The following is a 24,109-nucleotide window of genomic DNA, read 5'->3' as shown; positions in this document are numbered from 1 at the left end:
CAGGCTGTCCATGGGCGGGGATCAGAGCTCCGCCTCCCCGCTGAAGTCCTTCAAGTTCCCGACATCCTCCGCCGCCGCCGCCGCCGTAGTCAAGAGGATCGGCAGGAGTCCCTCGTCGTCGTCCAGCATGAGGTCAGACACTCCCCCATTTCCTTCTCCACGAGGATAACGACCACTCTCATTGGCCGCTGCCGTCACATGACTCGTTAGTGTAGATCAGGGGTCACCGACCTTTTTGAAACCAAGAGCTACTTCTTGGGTACTGATTAATGCGAAGGGCTACCAGTTTGATACACACTTAAATAAAATGCCAGAAATAACCAATTTGCTCAATTTACCTTTAATAAATAAATCTATATATATAAAAAAAATGGGTATTTCTGTCTGACATTCCGTCGTACATTTTTTTTCCTTTTACGGAAGGTGTTTTGTAGAGAATAAATGATGAAAAAAACACTTAATTGAACGGTTTAACCTTCCTCTTGTGTTAGCTTTCTGTTACCATCTCTTATGTTAACGGGTCAGTTTTGACGAATGTCTTAAATCAGCTGTAAAATACACTAAAAACAACTATCATCCAATTTGTTTCTCAGCTCTTGGTTACCTTGTTAGGCTTCTTTATTCATGAAAATATTGGTTTTGATATTTTTGGTGTGGGCCATTGGGCCTTTTTATAATGTCAGTACACCCCTCAATTTCAATTTCAAAAATGGTAAAAATTAACCTCAAGAGAACCGTATAAAAAAATGAAAGGTTGTTGTGTTACCTGACTATTACTGAGGGTTATTAGAACAAATCGCTTACATACATTTTTTTTTTATTTCAATAATTTCATACTGAATTGACCTCACATGTCTGGACATGCCCGTCTGTTTGTTTTTGTACTGGATAAAAAGGTAAAATGAGAATCCCCAAAAGTTCACATGATTGGCAGAGATGCTGGCTTTCATTGTGTTCAGTTTTGGCTCGAATTATTGCTTGATAATCTTAATTTTATAACTGGGTCGAAACCGACCCGAACAACGCCAAGGTCATAATTTCAACCAAAGCATTTTATAGTTTAGTGAAAAAATAAATAATAATTTAAAAAAAAGTTTTATTTTGTTGAAATAGAGGTTCCTGACAAAGTCAAAAAGCCTTGAGGCAAAACAATACATTTATGTGGTTCTTTCTCAGCATTGAAAAACTGAAATGGGTCGGTGCCGACCCTAACACAAGACGAAGGTTAAAAGAGGAGAAAACATGAAAAAAATGAAAATTAAATTTTGAAACATAGTTTATCTTCAATTTCCACTCTTTAAAATTCAAAATTCAACCGAAAAAAATGAATAGAAAAACTAGCTAATTCGAATCTTGTCGAAAAAAAAAAATAATAATTTATGGAACATATTAGTAATTTTTCCTGATTAAGATTTTTTTTAGAATTTTGATGACATGTTTTAAATAGGTTAAAATCCAATCGGCACTTTGTTAGAATATATAACAAATTGGACCAAGCTATATTTCTAACAAAGACAAATCTTTATTTCTTCTAGATTTTCCAGAACAAAAATGTTAAAAGAAATTCAAAAGACTTTTAAATAAGATTTAAATTTGATTCTACAGATTTTCTAGATTTGCCATTTTTTAAATTTTAATCATAATAAGTTTGAAGAAATATTTCACAAATATCCTTCGTCGAAAAAACAGAAGCTAAAATGAAGAATTAAATTAAAATGTATTTATTATTCTTTACAATAAAAAAAGAAAATACTTGAACATTGATTTAAATTGTCAAAAAAGAAGAGGAAGGAATTTAAAAAGTAAAAAGATATATATGCGTTTAAAAATCCTAAAGTCATTTTTAAGGTTGGATTTTTTCTCTAAAATTGTCTTTCTGAAAGTCATAAGAAGCAAAGTAAAAAAATAAATGAATTTATTTAAACAAGTGAAGACCAAGTCTTTAAAATAATTTCTTGGATTTTCAAATTCTATTTGAGTTTTGTCTCTCTTAGAATTAAAAATGTCTAGCAAAGCGAGACCAGCTTGCTAGTAAATAAATACATTTTAAAAAATAGAGGCAGCTCACTGGTAAGTGCTGCTATTTGAGCTATTTTTAGAACAGGCCAGCGGGCGACTCATCTGGTCCTTACGGGCTACCTGGTGCCCGCGGGCACCGTGTTGGTGACCCCTGGTAAAGATGAGCTTGTGTGTGTGTGTGTGTGTGTGTGTGTGTGTGTGTGTCTGTGTGTGTGTGCGCGTGTGTGTTTGTGTGTGCGTGTGCATCAGCTCTCGATTGGCCAGCTCGCTCGGTGACGTGTACGCTGCCCAGGCGGAGGAGGACAGGAAGATGTATGCCTCCTCCTTGGCCCCGCCCTCCCCGTGTAGCTATGGTAACGCCCCCCGGGGCACGCCACACGAGGTCCACGGCGGCGCCCTGGCAGGGTCAGCGGCGCCCCCTTCCTCGTCGTACGGCGCTCTAACCGCTCCGTCCGGACGCTACCTGAGCCGCTCGATTCCCGTAAGTGGGCTGGCCCCGCCCCTTTTTGTGCTCATTGGTTCGCTCTGCTGTGACATCATCAGCATGCAGCGTGTGCGTGTGCGTGTGCGTGTGTGTGTGTGTGTATTATTGTGGGTTTGCTGTGTTAGGGTTAGCAAAATAGTTAACAGCGTGCCAATGCGTTCAGAAGACGCCTGACTTGGTTTTTTTTTTTTTTTTGGCTTTCAGTCCCTTCAGTCTGACTACATCCAGTTCTAGAAGATCCCAGGTGCCCTGAACACAACACACTCACCATTACCCAGGAGGCCCTGTGGCCGCTGCTGCTTTTCGAAAAAGACTGAATTTGTACGTAAAAGATTTATTTAGGTAAGAGATTTTAGTTTTTAAAGACTCTTTGAACGACCGTTGTCATGGTTACAGTATTCGCTGCGTGATTGGCGGAGAGACATTTTAATGAACTGCTTCCTTTTGGGCTTTTTTGGATTCCGGAATAGGAAAGTCCTTTTAAGTCCACACACACACACACACAGGCTGTTAGCCTCGTGCTAGCAGTTAGCTTCAGGAAGTAGCCTTAGTTGCTAACTGTGCATCTCAAACGTTGAGACTGGAGTTGATGGGAACAAAGGTGTGTCTGATTAATGGCGCTGATGATGAAGGTTATTGAATTATGGACCACGTTCTTCTACCTCCATTTTTAAGAGCAATATTGGGCACTTTCAAAATAAAGGCTGCTGGTGACCAAAGCACAGTGGTTTAGTTGAAGTAACACGATGATGACGACGACGATGAAGATGTGTGCCATAAAGGAGCGTTGAACTGAGCTACAAATGAACTGTAGAGAAGTGCTTCCTGTTTGTCTTGGCCGTAACGAGCAGCTAATATCCTATTTTTAACTATCTATTGCAGGGCATTTATTTTGAAGCTTTCAGGAAGCTCTTATTTTTTCAAACATGAAAAGATGTTTATTTTCCTGTAACCTGCTGGAGAAAATAAATTTATTTTTGATGACCTCCTTTCCTCAATTCTGACAACACACACTCATCCTTTAATTGGTTACTTGAAGCACAGGCGTGAAACTCAAGGCCACATCAATTTACTTGGCCCAAAGCGTCATTTTATGTCTTCTACCGCATTTAATTTATGTGGCCCGCCACATTTGATGTCTAATACTGCATTGAGTTATGTAACCAGCCAAATTTTATGTTTTGTGCCATATTATTTTGTGTGGCCCTCTGCATGTTATGTTGTTTTATGTGGCCCGTCTCATTTTATGTCCAATATCGCATTAATTTACGTGGCCTGCCACATTTTTATGATATGCCATATTTTACGTGGCCTGCCGCATCATTTTATGTCCAATATCGCATTAATTTGGTGGCATTCCACAGTTTTGTGATATGCCATATTTTACGTGGCCTTCCGCTTCATTTTATGTCCAATATAGCATTAATTTATGTGGTCTGACACATTTCTGTGATATGCCACATCATTTTCTGTGAAATATCGCATTAATTTATGTGGCCTGCCACATTTTTGTGATATGCCATATTTTACATGGGCTGCCGCGTCATTTTATGTCCAATATTGCATTAATTTATGTGGCCTGCCGCATTTTGTGATATGCCATATATTTAGTGGCCTGCCGCATCATTTTATGTCCAATATTGCATTAATTAAGTGGCCTGCCACATTTCTGTGATATGCCATATTTTATATGGCTTGCCGCATCATTTTATGTCCAATCTCGCATTAATTTACGTGGCCTGCCACATTTTTATGATATGCCATATTTTACGTGGCCTGCCGCATCATTTTATGTCTAATATCGCATTAATTTACGTGGCCTGCCACATTTTTATGATATGCCATATTTTACGTGGCCTGCCGCATCATTTTATGTCCAATATCGCATTAATTTGGTGGCATTCCACAGTTTTGTGATATGCCATATTTTACGTGGCCTGCCGCTTCATTTTATGTCCAATATAGCATTAATTTATGTGGTCTGACACATTTCTGTGATATGCCACATCATTTTCTGTGAAATATCGCATTAATTTATGTGACCTGCCACATTTTTGTGATATGCCATATTTTACGTGGCCTGCCGCTTCATTTTATGTCCAATATTGCATTCATTTATGTGGCCTGCCACATTTCTGTGATATGCCATATTTTATATGGCCTGCCGCTTCATTTTATGTCCAATATCGCATTATTTGTGTGGCCTGCCACATTTCTTGATATGCCATATTTTACGTGGCCCTCCGCATAATTTTATGTCCAATATCGCATTAATTTATGTGGCCTGCCACATTTCTGTGATATGCCATATTTTATGTGGCCTGCGGCTCATTTTATGTCCAATATCTCTTTATTTATGGCCTGCCACATTTCTGTGATATGACATATTTTATGTGGCCTGTCGCTTCATTTTATGTCCAATTTCACAATAATTATGTGGCCTGACACATTCATTTTGTGATATGCCATATTTTACATGGCCTGCCGCATCATTTTATGTCCAATATCGCATTAATTTATGTGGCCTGCCACATTTCTTGATATGCCGTATTTTTTGTGGCCCTCTGCATAATTTTATGTCAAATATCGCATTAATTCAAGTGGCCTGCCACATTTCTGTGATACGCCATATTTTACGTGGCCTGCCAAATCATTTTATGTCTAATATCGCATTGATTCATGTGGCCTGCCATATTTATGTGGCCTGCCGATTCATTTTATGTCAAATATCGCATTGATTTATGTGGCCTGCCACATTTTTGTGATATGCCATATTTTATGTGGCCTGCCGCTTCATATTTTGTCCAATATCTCATTAATTTATGTGACCTGACACATTATTTTTGTGATGTGCCATATTTTACGTGGCCTGCCGCAGCATTTTATGTCCAATATCACATTAATTTATGTGATATGCTATATTATTTTGTGTGGTCTGCCTTTTTCATTTAATTGGCCCACCACATCATTTTGTGTATTATTTGACATGGGCCGCCACATCACTTTATGTGATATGCCATATTATTTGTTATAGATTATAGAATCTGGAGAAATCAATTGAAACATAAAGTCTTATACAAGTGTTATAATGAAGACAACACATTATGTGTTTGTATTAGCTATATTAGCCTGCTATTTAAATGACTTTAAAAGTCTTATATAAGTTTTATAATGAAGACAACACATGATGTAAGTGTCTATATTAGCATACTATCAAAATGACTTTAAAAGTCTTATATAAGTGTTATAATGAAGGCAACACTTGATGTGTCTATATTAGCCTACTATCAAAATGACTAAACATCTTATAAGTGTTATAATGAAGGCAGCACATGATGTAAGTGTCTATATTAACCTACTATCAAAAAGATTTTAAAAGTCTTATATAAGTGTTATAATGAAGACAACACATGATGTAAGTGTCTATTAGCCTACTATCAAAATGACTTTAAAAGTCTTATATAAGTGTTACAATGAAGGCAACACATGATGTAAATGTCTATATTAGCCTACTATCAAAATGACTTTAAAAGTCTTATATAAGTGTTATAATGAAGACAACACATGATTTAAGTGTCTATTAACCTACTATCAAAATGACTTTAAAAGTCTTATATAAGTGTTATAGGGAAGACAACACATGATTTAAGTGTCTATTAGCCTACTATCAAAATGACTTTAAAAGTCTTATATAAATGTTATAATAAAGACAAAACATAAAGTGTCTATATTAGCTAAATTAGCCTACTATCAAAATGACTTTAAACGTCTTATATAAGTGTTATAATGAAGGCAACACATGATGTGTCTATATTAGCCTACTATCAAAATGACTAAACATCTTATAAGTGTTATAATGAAGACAACACATGATGTAAGTGTCTATATTAACCTACTATCAAAAAGACTTTAAAAGTCTTATATAAGTGTTATAATGAAGACAACACATGATGTAAGTGTCTATATTAGCCTACTATCAAAATGACTTTAAAAGTCTTATATAAGTGTTATAGGGAAGACAACACATGATGTAAGTGTCTATATTAGCCTACTATCAAAATGACTTTAAAAATCTTATATAAGTGTTATAATGAAGACAACACATGATGTGTCTATATTAGCCTACTATCAAAATGACTAAACATCTTATAAGTGTTATAATGAAGACAACACATGATGTAAGTGTCTATATTAGCCTACTATCAAAATGACTTTAAAAGTCTTATATAAGTGTTATAATGAAGACAACACATGATGTAAGTGTCTATATTAGCCTACTATCAAAACGACTTTAAAAGTCTTATGTAAATGTTCTAATAAAGACAAAACATAAAGTGTCTATATTGGCTATATTAGCCTACTATCAAAATGATTGTTAATGTATTATATAAGTGTTATAATGACATGATGTGTCTCTATTAGCCTACTATCAAAATGATTGTTAATGTCTTATATAAGTGTTATAATGACATGATGTGTCTATATTGGCTATAATAGACTACTATCAAAATGACAGAAATGTTGAAAAGTAATATTTATTCTACACATTTTTACAACATGGGAAAACATTAGTAAAACGGAGGCTTCTCAGAAGGTGAGATAACTTCTGGAAATGACTGTCTTAAAATGGCCAAAGGTATAATAGATGTGTGTGTCCAAGTTAGAGGAAACCGAAGGCTGTCTTCTAATGGATTTATTACAATCTTTCCAAGCTGGGTAACATTTGCTGTGGTCTGGAACAACACGGTGCACAAACAACTATCAGAAAAGCCGCCAATATTACATACAGATACTGTGTCTCGAGACATGCAAAAGGGTGTGAGTTTTCCTTGCCCTTATGTGGGCCTACCGAGGATGTCGTAGTGGCTTGTGTTGTGGTTTGTGCAGCCCTTTGAGACACTAGTGATTTAGGGCTATATAAGTAAACATTGATTGATTGATTGATTGATTGATTGATATACATGAAATACACAGAGGACATAAGTAAAGGACATTAAATGAGCTGGAATATACCTACAAAGGAGACATAATGATGCCATATGTATACTCTAGCTCAGGGGTCGGGAACCTTTTTGGCTGAGAGAGCCATGAAAGCCAAATATTTCACAAAATATTTCCGTAAGAGCCATATAACATTTTTCAACACTGAAGACAACTAAATTTGTGCATTTTTAAGTATGACCAACATTCGTAGAGTACAATAAGTCTCTTATTCTTTTTAACAACATTTTTATTATAAAAGTTAACCAATAATACATATAATACTTCTTACCACTAATGCGACATCTTGCACAGGTGCGGCAGAAAACGGATGGTCGAATGTTTTATAATTTGAACGTTATTTTTGAAACTGTGATTACCAGCCGAATTATTTATTACTTATCGTGTTAAGCAATGTCAGCTAAGATTTATCTGAGAGCCATATGCAGTCATCTGGCTCTAGAGCCATAGGTTCCCTACCCCTGGTTTAAGCATTAGACACCTTTTTACCTGCACCCTGCCTCCCGCTGTTTCCAACATCTACAAAGCAATTAGCTACCGACTGCCACCTACTGATATGGAAGAGTATTACACGGTTACTCGGCATAGCTCGGTTGGTAGAGTGGCCGTGCTAGCAACCTGAGGGTTCCAGGTTCGATTCCCGCTTCCGCCATCCTAGTCACTGCTGTTGTGTCCTTGGGCAAGACACTTTTACACACCTGCCCTCAGTGACACCCACACCGGTTTAAATGTAACTTAGATATTGGGTGTCACTTTGTAAAGCGCTTTGAGTCACTAGAGAAAAGCGCTATATAAATATAATGATCTGAGAGCCATATGTAGTCATCAAAAGAGCCACGTCTGGCTCTACAGCCATAGGTTCCCTACCCCTGCTGTAGCTGCTATACAAATAAAGTGGATTGGATTGAATCTAGGTCTATGACTCACTCAAAAGTCGGTCTGTCAATCAGTGACTCATCAATCAATGCCGTGTCAAAAGGTGCCTTCAGAGTAAAGTACAGTGGAGGCAGTCAATGCCACGCGGGGAAATACGCCACGAATGGACGCCCGGGATGCAAAAAAAGCGCAAATAAAAATAAGAGCATAAACCTGGTCGGGCTAAAGGGTGCAGTACCGGTGGTGGAGCGACAGGGGGCGTTGCACGCTGCACCCTCGGCTGAGAGGAGGCGTGAGATCTTCCACTTTGACTCATTTGCAGCTCCAAACCACACAAAGACACTCCGCTCCTCCACCTCACGCTTGACTCAACGGGAAATGTTTCTCCTCTTTCTGCTCTCAGGTGAGATTTTTGTATTTTTTCCCCCCCTAAATGGTTTCCAAAGTGGTTGTTTTTTTATCCCCCAGCAGGCGCGGTGGTTCAGGGTCTCCAGGTGGACATTTCCCCCCGGAGGCCCGTCTTCAAGCTGGGGGAGCGACACCAGCTGCTCTGCTCCGTGCGGGAGTGTGCCGCCGTGCCCGCCGTCACCTGGACGCTGCTCGGCGACCGCCCGCTCGCCGCCACCGTCCACGGCGGCCCCCAGCGCTCGGTGGTGACCTTTGACCCCGTGGGGATGGAGCACGAGGGCATCGTGCTGTGCAAAGTCACGTGTGGACAACAACACAAGCTCGGCAAAGCCAACGTGCGTGTTTACGGTCAGTGTTTTTTTTTTTTTTTTTCGCACTCGGCCGTCATTAACGTGGACTTAAAGGGGCTGTGTGCGACTTCCTCACAGTTACAATTCTCCAAGCAACAACCCCGTTTCCATATGAGTTGGAAATTGTGTTAGATGTAAATATAAACGGAATACAATGATTTGCAAATCCTTTTCAACCCATATTCAGTTGAAGGCACTACAAAGACAAGATATTTGATGTTCAAACTCATAAAATTGATTTATTTTTTTGCAAATAATAATTAACTTAGAATTTCATGGCTGCAACACGTGCCAAAGTAGTTGGGAAAGGGCATGTTCACCACTGTGTTACATCACCTTTTGTTTTAACAACACTCAATAAACGTTTGGGAACTGAGGAAACTAATTGTTGAATCTTTAAAAGTGGAATTCTTTACCATTTTTGTTTTATACAGCAGTGGTCCCCAACCACCGGGCCGTGGCATAATTAGTACCCGGCCGCAGAAGAATTTTTTATTTAAAAAAAATAATAATAATTTTTTTTCAATTAAATCAACATAAAAAACTCAATATACACTTAGAAGTAGTGCACCAACAACAACAAAAACTCCCTTTTTCATGACAAAAACGTCCCTTTTTCATGACAAAGAAGATAAAAAAAAGGACACCCCCCCGGGCCGCAGGACAAATTATTAAGCGTTGACTGGTCCGCGGATAAAAAAGGTTGGTGACCACTGTTATAAAGCATCAAAAATGTCGTAAAATACGACAGCGGAGACCCATGGCAGTCCATTGCAAAGGTGAAGCCATCCCGTCAACGCGTCCGCTTACTTCAGCCAAGTTGCAAATATTAACATAACACTGCTGTCCCTTTGTGCTGGTATGTGTTATTATGTTTTTTTTTTAGGTATTCTAAAATATTTTGTCTGAATAATGACGTCATCATGCTCCCCTCAGGGTATCCACGCGGTCCAAAAAAGTCTAAAAAGGTCTAATAATTAGAATTTAAGGCTTTAAAACGTCTAAAATTTTCTAAAAAGCTCATAAAATGACTTAAATACAATTTTGAAAGGTCTTAAAATGTTTTTGACGTTACTTTTATTTAAAACATGCAATGTTGAAATGTGAGGATGCTATAACGCAGGGGTCAGGAACCTTTTTGCCAAATAGCCAAATATTTTAAAATGTATTTCCGTAAGAGCCATATCATATTTTTTTAACACTGAACACAACTACAAACCCCGTTTCCATATGAGTTGGGAAATTGTGTTAGATGTAAATATAAATGGAATACAATGATTTGCAAATCCTTTTCAACCAATATTCATTCGAATGCACTACAAAGACAACGTATTTGATGTTCAAACTCATAAACTTTATTTATTTTTTTTGCAAATAATAATTAACTTAGAATTTCATGGCTGCAACACATGCCAAAGTAGTTGGGAAAGGGCATGTTCACCACTGTGTTACATCACCTTTTCTTTTAACAACACACAATAAACGTTTGGGAACTAAGGAAACTAATTGTTGAAGCTTTGAAAGTGGAATTATTTCCCATTCTTGTTTTATGTAGAGCTTCAGTCCTTCAACAGTCCGGGGTCTCCGCTGTCGTATTTTACGCTTCATAATGCGCCACACATTTTCCATAGGAAACAGGTCTGGACTGCAGGCGGGCCAGGAAAGTACTTCCACTCTTTTACTACGAAACCACGCTGTTCAATCAATCAATCAATGTTTACTTATATAGCCCTAAATCATTAGTGTCTCAAAGGGCTGCACAAACCACAACACAAACCACTACGACATCCTCGGTAGGCCCACATAAGGGCAAGGAAAACTCACACCCAGTGGGACGTCGGTGACAATGATGACTAATAGAACCTTGGAGAGGAGGAAAGCAATGGATGTCAAGCGGGTCTACACGTGGCTTGGCATCATCTTGCTGAAATAAGCAGGGGCGTCCATGATAACATTGCTTGGATGGCAACATATGTTGTTCCAAAACCTGTATGGACCTTTCAGCATTAATGGTGCCTTCACAGATGTGTAAGTTACCCATGCCTTGGGCACTAATACACCCCCATACCATCACAGATGCTGGCTTTTCAACTCTGCTCCTAGAACAATCCGGATGGTCCGTTTCCTCTTTGTTCCTGAGGACACGACATCCACAGTTTCCAAAAACAATTTGAAATGTGGACTTGTCCGACCATAGAACACTTTCCCACTTTGCATCAGTCCATCTTAGATGGTCGAAGCCGGCGCCGTGTCTGGGTGTTGTTGATAAATGGCTTTGGCTTTGCATAGTAGAGTTTTAACTCGCACTTACAGATGTAGCGACCGACTGTAGTTACTGACAGTGGTTTTCTGAAGTGTTCCTGAGCCCATGTGGTGATATCCTTTACACACTGATGTCGCTTTTATGATCCAGTACCTTCGAGGGATCCAAGGTCTGTAATATCATCGGTTAGCTGCAGTGATTTTTCCAGATTCTCTGCACCTTTTGATGATATTACGGGCCGTAGATGGTGAAATCCCTAAATTCCTTGCAATAGCTGGTTGAGAAATGTTGTTCTTAAACAATTTGCTCAGGCATTTGTTGACAAAATGGTGACCCTCGCCTCACCTTGCTTGTGAACGACTTGAGCATTTCATGGAACCTGCTTTTATACCCAATCATGGCACCCACCTGTTTCCAATTAGCCTGTTCACCTGTGGGATGTTCAAAATAAGGGTTTGATGAGCATTCCTTCAATGTTCTCAGTCTTTTTTGCCACTTGTGCCAGCTTTTTTGAAACATGTTGCAGGCATCCAATTCTAAATCAGCTAATATTTGCAAAAAATAACAAAGTTTACAAGTCCAAACGTCAAATATCTATCTTTGCAGTCTATTCAATCGAATATAAGTTGAAAATGATTAGCAAATCATTGTATTCTGTTTTTATTTACCATTTACACCACAGTAAAACACCACTTATGTTAGCTTTTAGTGCAGAGCCGTCAAACTTGTTGTCATTGAGGGCCACACCGCAGTCATGGCTGCCATTAGAGGGCCGCTTGTAACAGTGATGAATTGATGAATTTTCCTATGAATTTGATTATTTTTCAAATTTTTATATACAGTGTAAAAAAAAAATCTATGGATTTTACAAGTTTTTTACAGGAAAAAACTGGCAGCTTAGTTGCCAAACTTTTACTAAAAAATAAGTGGTGTTTTTAATTGTATTATTATATTTTTTTTTACAACATTTTACTGTAATTAGAAAACAATTTACAAATTGTATTTTGGCAACTCAGCTGCCAGTTTTTTACAATAATAAAATATGGTGCCCTTATTCTATTCACAGTAATACACCGTAAAAACATCAACCGTGCATTTTACGGTAAAAAAAAAAAAACCTGACATCTCAGTCGACAGAATTTTAGTGTAAAATATACGGTGTTTTTATTTTTATTCTTTTTTTTACAACATATTACTGTAAAAAGAAAAAAAAATATTTTGGCAACTCAGCTGCCATTTTTTTACCATAATAAACCGTTATTCCATTTACAGTAATACACTGTATAAAAACATCAACCGTGGTTTTTACGGTAAAAAACAAAACAAAAAACTGACAGCTCAGTCGACAGAATTTTACTATAAAATATATGATGTTTTTATTTTATCTTTTTATTTGTATTTTTAACAATATATTATTGTAAATAGAAAACATTTTTCAATTTTATTTTGGCAACTCAGCTGGCAGTTTTTTTACCATAGTAAAATGTGTTACCGTTATTCCATTTACAGTATTACACCGTAAAAAAATCAACAATTTTATTGTAAAATATGTTTTTTTTATTTGATTTGATTTTTTTGTACAAAATATTGCTGTAAATTGGAAAAAAAATGTCATTTTATTTTGGCAACTTAGTTGCCAGCTTTTTTTTACCATAATAAGCCGTTATTCCATTTACAGTAATACACCGTAAAAACATCAACCGTGCATTTTACGGTAAAAAAAAACAACAACCCAAATCTAAGCTCAGTCGACAGAATTTTATTGTAAAATGTATGGTGTTTTTAACGTATTATTATTATTTATTTTTTTACAACATATTACTGTCAAAAAAAACATTTTTTTATTTTCATTTTGGCAAATCAGTTGCCAATTTTTACCATAATAAACTGTTATTCCATTTACAGTAATACACTTTAAAAACATCAACCGTGGATTTTACGGTTAAAAAAAACCCTAAACTTACAGCTCAGTCGACAGACTTTTACTATAAAATATATGATGTTTTTATTTTATATTTTTATTTGTATTTTTGACAACATATTACTGTAAATAGAAAACATTTTTCAATTTTATTTTGGCAACTCAGCTGCCAGTTTTTTTCCCATAATAAAATCTGTTACAGTTTTTCCATTTACAGTATTACACCGTAGAAAAATCAACAATTTTATTGTAAAATATGTTTTTTTTATTTGATTTGATTTTTTGTACAAAATATTGCTGTAAATTGACAAAAAAAAATCATTTTATTTTGGCAACTCAGTTGCCAGCTTTTTTTACCATAATAAACTGTTACTCCATTTACATTATTAAACCGTAAAAACATGAACCGTGCATTTTACGGTAAAAAAAACAACAACCCAAATTTAAGCTCAGTCGACAGAATTTTATTGTAAAATGCATGGTGTTTTTAATGTATTATTATTAATTTTTTTTTCAACATATTACTGTAAAAAAAACAAAAAACATTTTTTTATTTTATTTTGGCAAATCAGCTGCCAATTTTTACCATGATAAACTATTATTCCATTTACAGTAATACACTTTAAAAATATCAACCGTGGATTTTACGGTAAAAATAACCCCTAAACTGTCAACTCAGTCGACAGACTTTTACTATAAAATATATGATGTTTTTATTTTATCTTTTTATTCGTATTTTTAACAATATATTAATGTAAATAGAAAACATTTTTCAATTTTATTTTGGCAACTCAGCTGCCAGTTTTTTTTACCATAGTAAAATGTGTTACAGTTTTTCCATTTACAGTATCACACTGTAAAAAAATCAACAATTTTATTGTAAAATATGTTTTTTTTTATTTGATTTGATTTTTTTTGGGACAAAATATTGCTGTAAATTGAAAAAAAAAATGCATTTTATTTTGGCAACTCAGTTGCCAGCTTTTTTTACCAGAATAAACTGTTATTCCATTTACAGTAATACACCGTAAAAAAATCAACAATTTTATTGTAAAATATGTTTTTATTTTTTTTATTTTATTTTTTTACAAAATATTACTGTAAATAGAAAAAAAAAAATCATTTCATTTCGCAACTCAGTTGCCAGCTTTTTTCACCATAATAAACCGTTATTCCATTTACAGTAATACACCGTAAAAACATCAACCCTGGTCTTGTCTCCAGCTTTCCCGTCAGACCCGGTCATCAAAGGTCACGACCCTGTCCGACTGGGGGAGGAGTCCACCCTCACCTGTCAGGTGTCCGACCTTTACCCCGCCGAGCTGATCACGCTGGATTGGCTGAGAGGAGGCGTGGTGCTGCAAAGCATCGTGGGAGACGCCGGCGCCACCTCGGTCCGCGCCACTTACCGCTTCACCCCTCAGAGGGCGGAGTCAGGGTCCCACTTCACCTGCAGGGCCACGCTGGATCTGCCGGAGCTGCCCCCCCTCAACAGGACCAGGGAGTCCTCGGTCCACCTCAACCTGCTGTGTGAGTTGTGTCTCGCTCACACGTTGCCGTGGTGACACGCTGACAGGCTTGACGCTCGTCCCCTCAGACGCCCCGGTCGTCACGGCGATATCAGACCCCGGGACGGTGATGGCCGGCTCCGCCCTCGTGCTTACGTGTTTGTCGGAGGGCAACCCGCCGCCGGTGGTCACCTGGACCTTCAGAGCGGCGGGCGGCGGGTCCTCGCAAGTCCGGGGCGAAGGTCCCAAGCTGGTCATTCCCGCGGCGAACGTGTCCCAGGCGGGTCGGTACGAGTGCCGGGCCGAGAACTCGGAGGGGAAGCGAAGCGCTGCGGTGGAGGTCAAAGTTCACGGTGAGAGTCACACCTCAGGTCGTAAGTCAGCAGCCGTTACACGCCTTTGCCCCGCCCACAGCCCCGCCCACCAACACCTCCATCTCGGTGAGTCCGGGCGAGGACGTTCTGGAAGGTCAGCGGGTGACATTCACCTGCCGCTCCGACGGGGCTCCGCCCACCAGGCTGGTGCTGAAGCGAGAAGGAGTGGAGCTTGAGAGCTCCGGCTCCGCCTCCCTGCTCAACTTCAGCCTGGCTTCCGTGCGGCCGCAAGACTCCGCCTACTACCAGTGTGAAGCCTCCAACCAGTTCGGATCCCAGCTGGTGGCCAGCGCCGTTACGGTCAGAGGTCAGTCCGGTCCTCAGGTTCCAGGTGGGTCCTTGTGGTTCTGATGGTCCTGGTCCTCCCAGCTCACCCGCTGCAGGTTTACGTCAGTCCCCTGGCGTCCACGGTGGAAGTCGCCTCCGGTCTGCTCCTGACATGCGGCGCCTCCGGATGCCCGAGCACGCCCGCCTACGCCTGGAGGAGAGACCCGCCGGACCGGAGCCTCCTAGACAGGACTCAGCTGCAGGACGGACTGTCCCAGCTGCACCTGCGCCACCTGGACCTCACAGACCGTGGCGTGTACGTCTGCGAGGCCAGCTGCGGTGACGTCAGCAGGACCGTGGAGGCCGAGGTCCACGTCTACTGTGAGTCCGAACCTCCACTTCCTGTCACGTCTCCTTTTGGCGGGAATCTGGTCAGAAGGTGGCGCTCAAGCTGATTGGCTCATCGGGGTCACGTGACCAACTGCTTGGACTGTCTGAGTTGTTATTCCTGCTGGGGTCAAAGGTCAGATCCGAGTTATTTGCTAGTGCTGCACAGAGGAGGGGGGGCGGGGGGGTTATAGCCATTCAGGAAGTCTTACACACACTAACACACACACACACACACGCAAACACACACACACACACACTTCCATACTAAAAAGGTCTATGAAAGATGATGAGAAGGTCCATGATGAGAGGGTTTATGATCAGAGGGTCCATGATGAGAAGGTCCATGATGAAAGGGTCTACGATGAGAAAGTCGAGGATGAGAGGGTTCATGATGAGAAGGTTCATGTTTAGAAGGTCCATGATGAGATGGTTCATTATGAGAAGGTCTATGATGAGACGGTTCATGATGAGAAGGTTCATGATGAGAGGGTCCATGATGAGAGGGTTCATGATGAAAAGATCAATGAAGAGAGGGTCTATGAAGAGAGGGTCTATGAAGAGAGGGTCTATGAAGAGAGGGTCCATGATGAGAGGGTCCATGATGTGAGGGTCCATGATGTGAGGGTCCATGATGTGAGGGTCCATGATGAGAGGGTCCATGATGTGAGGGTCCATGATGTGAGGGTCCATGATGTGAGGGTCCATGATGAGAGGGTCCATGATGAGAGGGTCCATGATGTGAGGGTCCATGATGAGAGGGTCCATGATGAGAGGGTCCATGATGTGAGGGTCCATGATGAGAGGGTCCATGATGAGAGGGTCCATGATGAGAGGGTCCATGATGAGAGGGTCCATGATGTGAGGGTCCATGATGAGAGGGTCCATGATGTGAGGGTCCATGATGAGAGGGTCCATGATGTGAGGGTCCATGATGTGAGGGTCCATGATGTGAGGGTCCATGATGAGAGGGTCCATGATGTGAGGGTCCATGATGAGAGGGTCCATGATGTGAGGGTCCATGATGTGAGGGTCCATGATGTGAGGGTCCATGATGTGAGGGTCCATGATGTGAGGGTCCATGATGTGAGGGTCCATGATGTGAGGGTCCATGATGAGAGGGTCCATGATGTGAGGGTCCATGATGTGAGGGTCCATGATGTGAGGGTCCATGATGTGAGGGTCCATGATGAGAGGGTCCATGATGTGAGGGTCCATGATGAGAGGGTCCATGATGTGAGGGTCCATGATGTGAGGGTCCATGATGAGAGGGTCCATGATGAGAGGGTCCATGATGTGAGGGTCCATGATGTGAGGGTCCATGATGAGAGGGTCCATGATGAGAGGGTCCATGATGTGAGGGTCCATGATGTGAGGGTCCATGATGTGAGGGTCCATGATGAGAGGGTCCATGATGAGAAAGTCAATGAGAGAACAAATATCTGTTGTTTCCATTGCAGATTAAAAGTAATATTTCTAGAGTACATAGTGAAGGTGTTTCCGTTAAAGAGTGTTTTGCGTCATGAGACATCATTCTGATAAGATCTCATCATGAGAGACTTCACTTAGAAGAAGATCCTGCAGTTGCCATGACGTCACTAGAAGACGAAGGCAGCAGGTGATGGCTCAAAGGTCTCATGACCGCTCGTCACTTTTTTTCTTTGATTTGCCTCCCCAGCTTTTCCATCTGATCCAGTTCTGAAAGATGCCGGCGCCATCCTGATGGGCCAGGAGGCGTGGCTTCAGTGCGACGTCATGAACGTGTTCCCGGCCAATCAGCTGAGACTGTCGTGGTTGTCGGGCAACGCCACCCTGCTGGCGCAGTCCTTTGGCTCCTCCCCTTCCCTTCAGAACATCTCGGCGGTGCTGCGCCATCGGGTGGCGGACGAGCGGCGGGTGGTGACCTGCGTGGCCGACCTGCTGACGGAGGCCGGGGACGTGTGGCGGTCCAGGAGGACGAGCTTGCCTCTGCAGGTCCACTGTCAGTATAAAAGGCTCCCCAAAGGCTTTTATTGTGAAGGGGTCTTTAATTCAGTCTAATCTCAGACCCTCCCAGGGGAACGTCCATCTTGGTGAGCCCGGGCCAGGAGGTCCTGGAGGGTCAGCAGGTGACCCTCACATGCCGCTCGGACGGAGCTCCGCCCACCAGGCTGGTGCTGAAGCGAGAAGGGGTGGAGCTTCAGAGTTCGGACTCCGCCTCCTCGCTCTCCTACAGCTTTTCTTCAGTGCAGCTGGAAGACTCCGCCCACTACCAGTGCGACGCCTCCAATCCGTTTGGATCTCAGCTGGTCAGCAGTGCGGTGACTGTTAAAGGTCAGAGGTCATCGGTATATTTAAAGGGGAACATTATCACCAGACCGATGTAAGCGTCAATATAAATCGGCTCCGTTATTTTCCGTTTTTTCGACTGTTTACCCGTACCTTGGAGACATCATGCCTCGTCGGTGTGTTGTCGGAGGATGTAACAACACGATCAGGGACGGATTCAAGTTGACTTACGTGGAGTGTGCTAATCAAACATATCAATGGTCACGGCATGCTAACGCGATGCTAACATGCTATTTGGGCTAGCTGTATGTACATATTGCATCATTATGCCTCATTTGTAGCTATATTTGCATCCAGCGATTCCCTCCACCCACATTTAATGCCAAACAAACACATACCAATCGACGGATTCAAGTACACCAGTGGTCATAAGATGCAAAAGTCCCTCTTTCGTTCTGCGCATTTTACCGACGATAGCATTGTTACGACAGAGATGGCACAGAGAAGTGTGGATATCCGGCGACACTCAAAGCAGATGCATTTCCAACAATAAAGTCAACGAAATCACAAAGGTGAGTTTTGTTGATGTTATTGACTTATGTGCTAGTCAGACATATTTGGTCACGGCATGACTGGAAGCGAAGTGAAGTGAAGTGAATTATATTTATATAGCGCTTTTCCCAAGTGACTCAAAGCGCTTTACATAGTGAAACCCAATATCTAAGTTACATTTAAACCAGTGTGGGTGGCACTGGGAGCAGATGGGTAAAGTGTCTTGCACAAGGGCAGTGACTAGGATGGCGGAAGCGGGAATCGAACCTGCAACCCTCAAGTTGCTGGCACGGCCACTCTACCAACCGAGCTAAGCCGCCCCCTAATCGATGCAACATGCTATTTAGGCTAGCTGTATGTACACATGTAGTTATATTTGCATCCAGCGTTTCCCTCCACCCCCATTTAATGCCAAACAAACACTTACCAATCGACGGATTCAAGTTGCACCAGTGGTCAAAACATGCAAACGTTGGTTAGAAGGCGATCGCCGAATTCGTCCTCGTTGCCTTTGTCTGTCGTGATATGGCTCAATAGCTTCAGTTTCTTCTTCAATTTCGTTTTCGCCATCTGCCTCCACACTCCAACCATCCGTTTCAATACACGCGTAATCTGTTGAATCGCTTAAACCGCTGAAATCCGAGTGAATCCGAGCTAATGTCGCTAAATCTTTCTGTTCTATCTGCCATGTTTGTTCGTATTGGCGTCACAGGAAAATGGACGGGTGGATATACAGATAGCGAAAATCAGGCACTTTAAAGGCCTACTGAAATGAAATTTTCTTATTCAAACGGGGATAGCAGGTCCATTCTATGTGTCATACTTGATCATTTCGCGATATTGCCACATTTTTGCTGAAAGGATTTAGTAAAGAACATCCACGATAAAGTCGCAACTTTCGGTCGTTAATAGAAAAGCCTTGCCTGTACCGGAAGTAGCAGACAATGACGTCACAAGTGTGGGGGCTTTGCTATTTAGGCTAGCTGTATGTACATTTGTAGCTATATTTGCATCCAGCGTTTCCCTCCACCCACATTTAATGCCAAACAAACACTTACCAATTGACGGATTCAAGTTGCACCAGTGGTCAAAACATGCAATCGTTGGTTAGAAGGCGATCGCCGAATTCGTCCTTGTTGCCTTTGTCTGTTGTGATATGGCTCAATAGCTTCAGTTTCTTCTTCAATTTCGTTTTCGCTATCTGCCTCCACACTCCAACCATCCGTTTCAATACACGCTGTCACAAGTGTGGGGGCTCCTCACATATTCACATTGTTTATAATGGGAGCCTCCAACAAAAAGTGCTATTCGGACCGAGAAAACGATAATTTCCCCATTAATTTGAGCGAGGATGTAAGATTTGTGTTTGAGACTATATTGATAGCGACTGACTAGAAAAACAAACAAAAAAAACGCGATTGTAATTGGGACGGATTCCGATGTTTTTAGACACATTTACTAGGATAATTCTGGGAAATCCTTTTTTTTCTCTATTGTGTTGCTAGGGTTTTATTGAGTTAAATATTACCTGATTGTCTGAGGGGTGTCTCCACGGGTGTGTTGACGCCAATGTCTCAGGGGAGTCGACGGCACAAGCTCAGCTTTTCTCCGGTAAGAACTGACTTTTTAACCAAAATTTTCTCACCGAAACCTGCTGGTTGACATTCCGTCGTGTTTCATGTTCGCGTGACAGCGCTCTGATCCATAGTAAACTTTCACCTCCAGGAATTTTAAACAAGGAATCACCGTGTGTTTGTGTGGCTAAAGGCTAAAGCTTCCCAACTCCATCTTTCTACTTTTAATTCCTCCAATATTAATTGAACAAATTGCAAAAGATTCAGCAACACAGATGTCCAAAAATCTGTATAATTATGCCGTTAAAGGGGAACATTATCACCGAACCTATGCAAGCGTCAATATATACCTTGATGGTGCAGAAAAAAGACCATGTATTTTTTTAGCCGATTTCCGAACTCTAAATGGGTGAATTTACTGCAGGGCCGGACCACTCAGGACATGGCATAAACATGATTTAATTTAAACTAAAAAAAGATAGAAACAAAAATCGCTCACAGTGGAGGCCCAACTTGGGCTAAGGAACAAAGCTAACGCATAAACAGACTATGAACATAAATCAAACAAAACTTACTTGGCATGGCATGGAGCACGAAACTATGGCAAGGCATGAAACAAGTCAGCACAGAGCAGGAAAAGATCACATTCAATCAATCAATCAATGTTTATTTATATAGCCCCAAATCACAAATGTCTCAAAGGACTGCACAAATCATTACGACTACAACATCCTCGAAAGAACCCACAAAAGGGCAAGGAAAACTCACACCCAGTGGGCAGGGAGAATTCACATCCAGTGGGACGCCAGTGACAATGCTGACTATGAGAAACCTTGGAGAGGACCTCAGATGTGGGCCCCTTCTAGGGGACCGAAAGCAATGGATGTCGAGCGGGTCTAACATGATACTGTGAAAGTTCAATCCACAATGGATACAACACAGCCGCGAGAGTTCAGTTCAAGGCGGATCCAAGACAGCAGCGAGAGACCCGTCCACAGGAAACCATCTCAAGCGGAGGCGGATCAGCAGCGTAGAGATGTCCCCAACCGATACACAGGCGAGCGGTCCATCCTGGGTCTCGACTCTGGACAGCTAGTACTTCATCCATGGTCATCGGACCGGACCCCTTCCACAAGGGAGGGGGGGACATAGGAGAAAAAAGAAAAGAAGCGGCAGATCAACTGGTCTAAAAAGGAGGTCTATTTAAAGGCTAGAGTATACAGATGAGTTTTAAGGTGAGACTTAAATGCTTCTACTGAGGTGGCATCTCGAACTGTTACCGGGAGGGCATTCCAGAGTACTGGAGCCCGAACGGAAAATGATCTATAGCCCGCAGACTTTTTTTGGGCTCTAGGAATCACTAATAAGCCGGAATCTTTTGAACGCAGATTTCTTGCCGGGACATATGGTACAATACAATCGGCAAGATAGGCTGGAGCTAGACCGTGTAGTATTTTATACGTAAGTAGTAAAACCTTAAAGTCACATCTTAAGTGCACAGGAAGCCAGTGCAGGTGAGCCAGTACAGGCGTAATGTGATCAAACTTTCTTGTTGTCAAAAGTCTAGCAGCCGCATTTTGTACCAACTGTAATCTTTTAATGCTAGACATAGGGAGACCCGAAAATAATACGTTACAGTAATCGAGACGAGACGTAACAAACGCATGGATAATGATCTCAGCGTCTTTAGTGGACAGAATGGAGCGAATTTTTGCGATATTACGGAGATGAAAGAAGGCCGTTCTTGACGCCAGGGCGACTGACTGGCAAAAACGAGCTTAAATACTGCCTCTGATTAGTGCTCGGGAAGCAGGTGAGCGGGCATTTTGTCCACCAGAGACAGGTGGACAAAATGAGTAACCAAGGAAACCAGACAAGGGAGTGGAAAAAAAACAGTAACTTAAAGAGTCCAAAGGACAAACAGCACATGGCCAAACAAAAACATGATCAACAGACATGACATTTTATTTATTATTGGTTAGCTTCAGAATAACAATGTTATTAAAAAGAATAAGAGACTTATTATGCCCTAAAAATGTTGGTCTTACTTAAAAATGCACACATTTAGTTGTATTCAGTGTTAAAAAATATGATATGACTCTCACGGAAATACATTTTGAAATATTTGGCTTTCATGGCTCTCTCAGCCAAAAAGGTTCCCGACCCCTGCAGTAGGCATTTAAAGCCTTTTTTCGGGATATTCCATGATGGGTAAAATTTTGAAAAAAACTCGGAAAAATAAAATAAGCCGCTGGGAACGGATTTTTATTGGTTTTAACCCTTCTGAAAGTGTGCTAATGTTCCCCTTTAAAAAAGAAAAGATGCTATTGTACGCCAATGATGACTTAATGAGGCGGCGTGCGGCGGTCCAGCCCCTCCCAGGAACACCACGGTGCTGGTGCTGCCGTCCTCGGCGGTGGTGGAGGGTCAGAACGTCACCGTGTGCTGCCGGACCGTCAGCTGCCCGCCCTCGGCCGTGCTTCTCAAGAAACTGGCCGACGGGCCGGAGCGCCGCTCCGCCGACGGGACCTTCCTATTGGTCAACGTGACGGCCCGCGACTCGGGTTGGTACCAGGTCAACGTCACCAACGACTTGGGCTACCAAGTCCAGGTGTTCAGCCTCAGCGTGACAGGTCAGCCGCGTCCTCCGGAATCCTTCTTCACGTTTTTTTGCACGTCAATATATATATTTTTTTCTCCCTTTCTGATAGAGCGCGGCAAAAAGACTCCGCCCACTCTGGCCGCGGTCCTGGTCCCGGCAACGATTGCCGCCGCCGTGGTCGCCGCCGCCGGCCTGGTCCTGGATTACCTGAGACGGTCCAAAAAGAAAGGCTTCTACCAGCTGAGCCGGTCCGCCCCCGCCTCCGCCTGAATGCCACGACTATGTGACTTCCTGTCTGGCCAGGAAGTGTCACGGCTGACTTGAGACCCAGGAGAAGCACCAAGTGCCTGTGGTGTCTCCTGATTGTCATTCACATCCAGTGCTCGGTTTCCACGGAAACCAGCTGATGAGCTTTGTGGGGGAAAACACTAAATGAAGTCTCCACTGATCGGTTGCCTGGACGGCGAAGCCAAACTGGCGTCCCTGTTCCAGTCTGCATGCTATCCGCGTCTCCATGGTAACGGGCGGCGCAGGCGCTGATGCTTATGCGGGTGATAAATATGATGTATGTCTTCCACTGCTGTTTTTTAAGTCTCCGCCACCCCTGACCCCGGTCTTAACAATCGTAGTGCTGCGTCTCAGCATTCTAATCAGCCACTTCCTGCCCGCAAGACCACAACACGGGACTCGTTTGTTCACTCAGCACCTTCTCATCTGGATCTGGTCCAGAATGCAAGTCCACTAAAAAGCAGAACCATGAATCACCGGGCTGGACTTTGGCGCCCTCTCTCCGGTCTTTTTTTAAAATTCTGAAGACGTCAGCGGCGCGGAGGTGGGCGGAGCTGAGTGAGTGGGCGTCATCGGATTCTCGGAGAGGGTTTTGGTGGTTGCCATGGAAACAGCTGTTCAGCCTGTGTGCAAATAAGGCTAACACTTTTTTAAAATCAAATTTGCATAGTCAAAATTTTAAAGGGTAAGGTCCGAATATGGACTTTTTAAAAAAACTTTTTATAAACCTTTATATCAGGGGTCACCCACACGGGACCCGCGGGCACCAGGTAGCCCGTAAGGACCAGATGAGTCGCCCGCTGGCCTGTTCTAAAAATAGCTCAAATAGCAGCACTTACCAGTGAGCTGCCTCTATTTTTTTTTATTGTATTTATTTACTAGCAAGCTGGTCTCGCTTTGCTCGACATTTTTAATTCTAAGAGAGACAAAACTCAAATAGAATTTGAAAATCCAAGAAAATATTTTA

The 24,109-nt window shown here is 41.8% G+C and overlaps 2 protein-coding genes across 3 annotated transcripts in view; both read left to right on the top strand.

Moving 5' to 3' along the window:
• cdc14ab (cell division cycle 14Ab) overlaps positions 1 to 3,487 on the top strand; it is a 28,791-nt gene extending 25,304 nt beyond the window's left edge. Inside the window, exons 14-16 of one of the 2 annotated variants that reach the window (XM_061887903.1) lie at positions 4 to 132; positions 2,269 to 2,500; positions 2,708 to 3,487. In XM_061887903.1, coding sequence (XP_061743887.1) covers positions 4 to 132; positions 2,269 to 2,500; positions 2,708 to 2,737 — 391 coding nt within the window. In that variant the 3' untranslated portion in view covers positions 2,738 to 3,487. The remainder of the gene's footprint in view (positions 1 to 3; positions 133 to 2,268; positions 2,501 to 2,707) is intronic. The other variant, XM_061887904.1, reaches the window with a different exon arrangement.
• Positions 3,488 to 7,881: 4,394 nt separating this feature from the next.
• On the top strand, positions 7,882 to 23,426 carry vcam1b (vascular cell adhesion molecule 1b). The gene is made up of 10 exons (XM_061888097.1): positions 7,882 to 8,783; positions 8,852 to 9,136; positions 14,547 to 14,852; positions 14,920 to 15,183; positions 15,245 to 15,511; positions 15,574 to 15,852; positions 17,537 to 17,839; positions 17,905 to 18,171; positions 22,625 to 22,885; positions 22,964 to 23,426. Exons 1-10 carry the CDS (start codon positions 8,423 to 8,425, stop codon positions 23,122 to 23,124), a joined length of 2,754 nt encoding a protein of 917 aa, XP_061744081.1. The 5' UTR covers positions 7,882 to 8,422; the 3' UTR covers positions 23,125 to 23,426.
• The last annotated feature ends 683 nt before the right edge of the window (positions 23,427 to 24,109 follow it).

The sequence above is a fragment of the Nerophis ophidion genome, linkage group LG26 (genome assembly GCF_033978795.1).
Source record: "Nerophis ophidion isolate RoL-2023_Sa linkage group LG26, RoL_Noph_v1.0, whole genome shotgun sequence".
Taxonomy (NCBI): Eukaryota; Metazoa; Chordata; class Actinopteri; order Syngnathiformes; family Syngnathidae; genus Nerophis; species Nerophis ophidion.
Note: the sequence above shows the minus strand (reverse complement) of the source record. Positions and strands in the feature narration are given on the sequence as shown.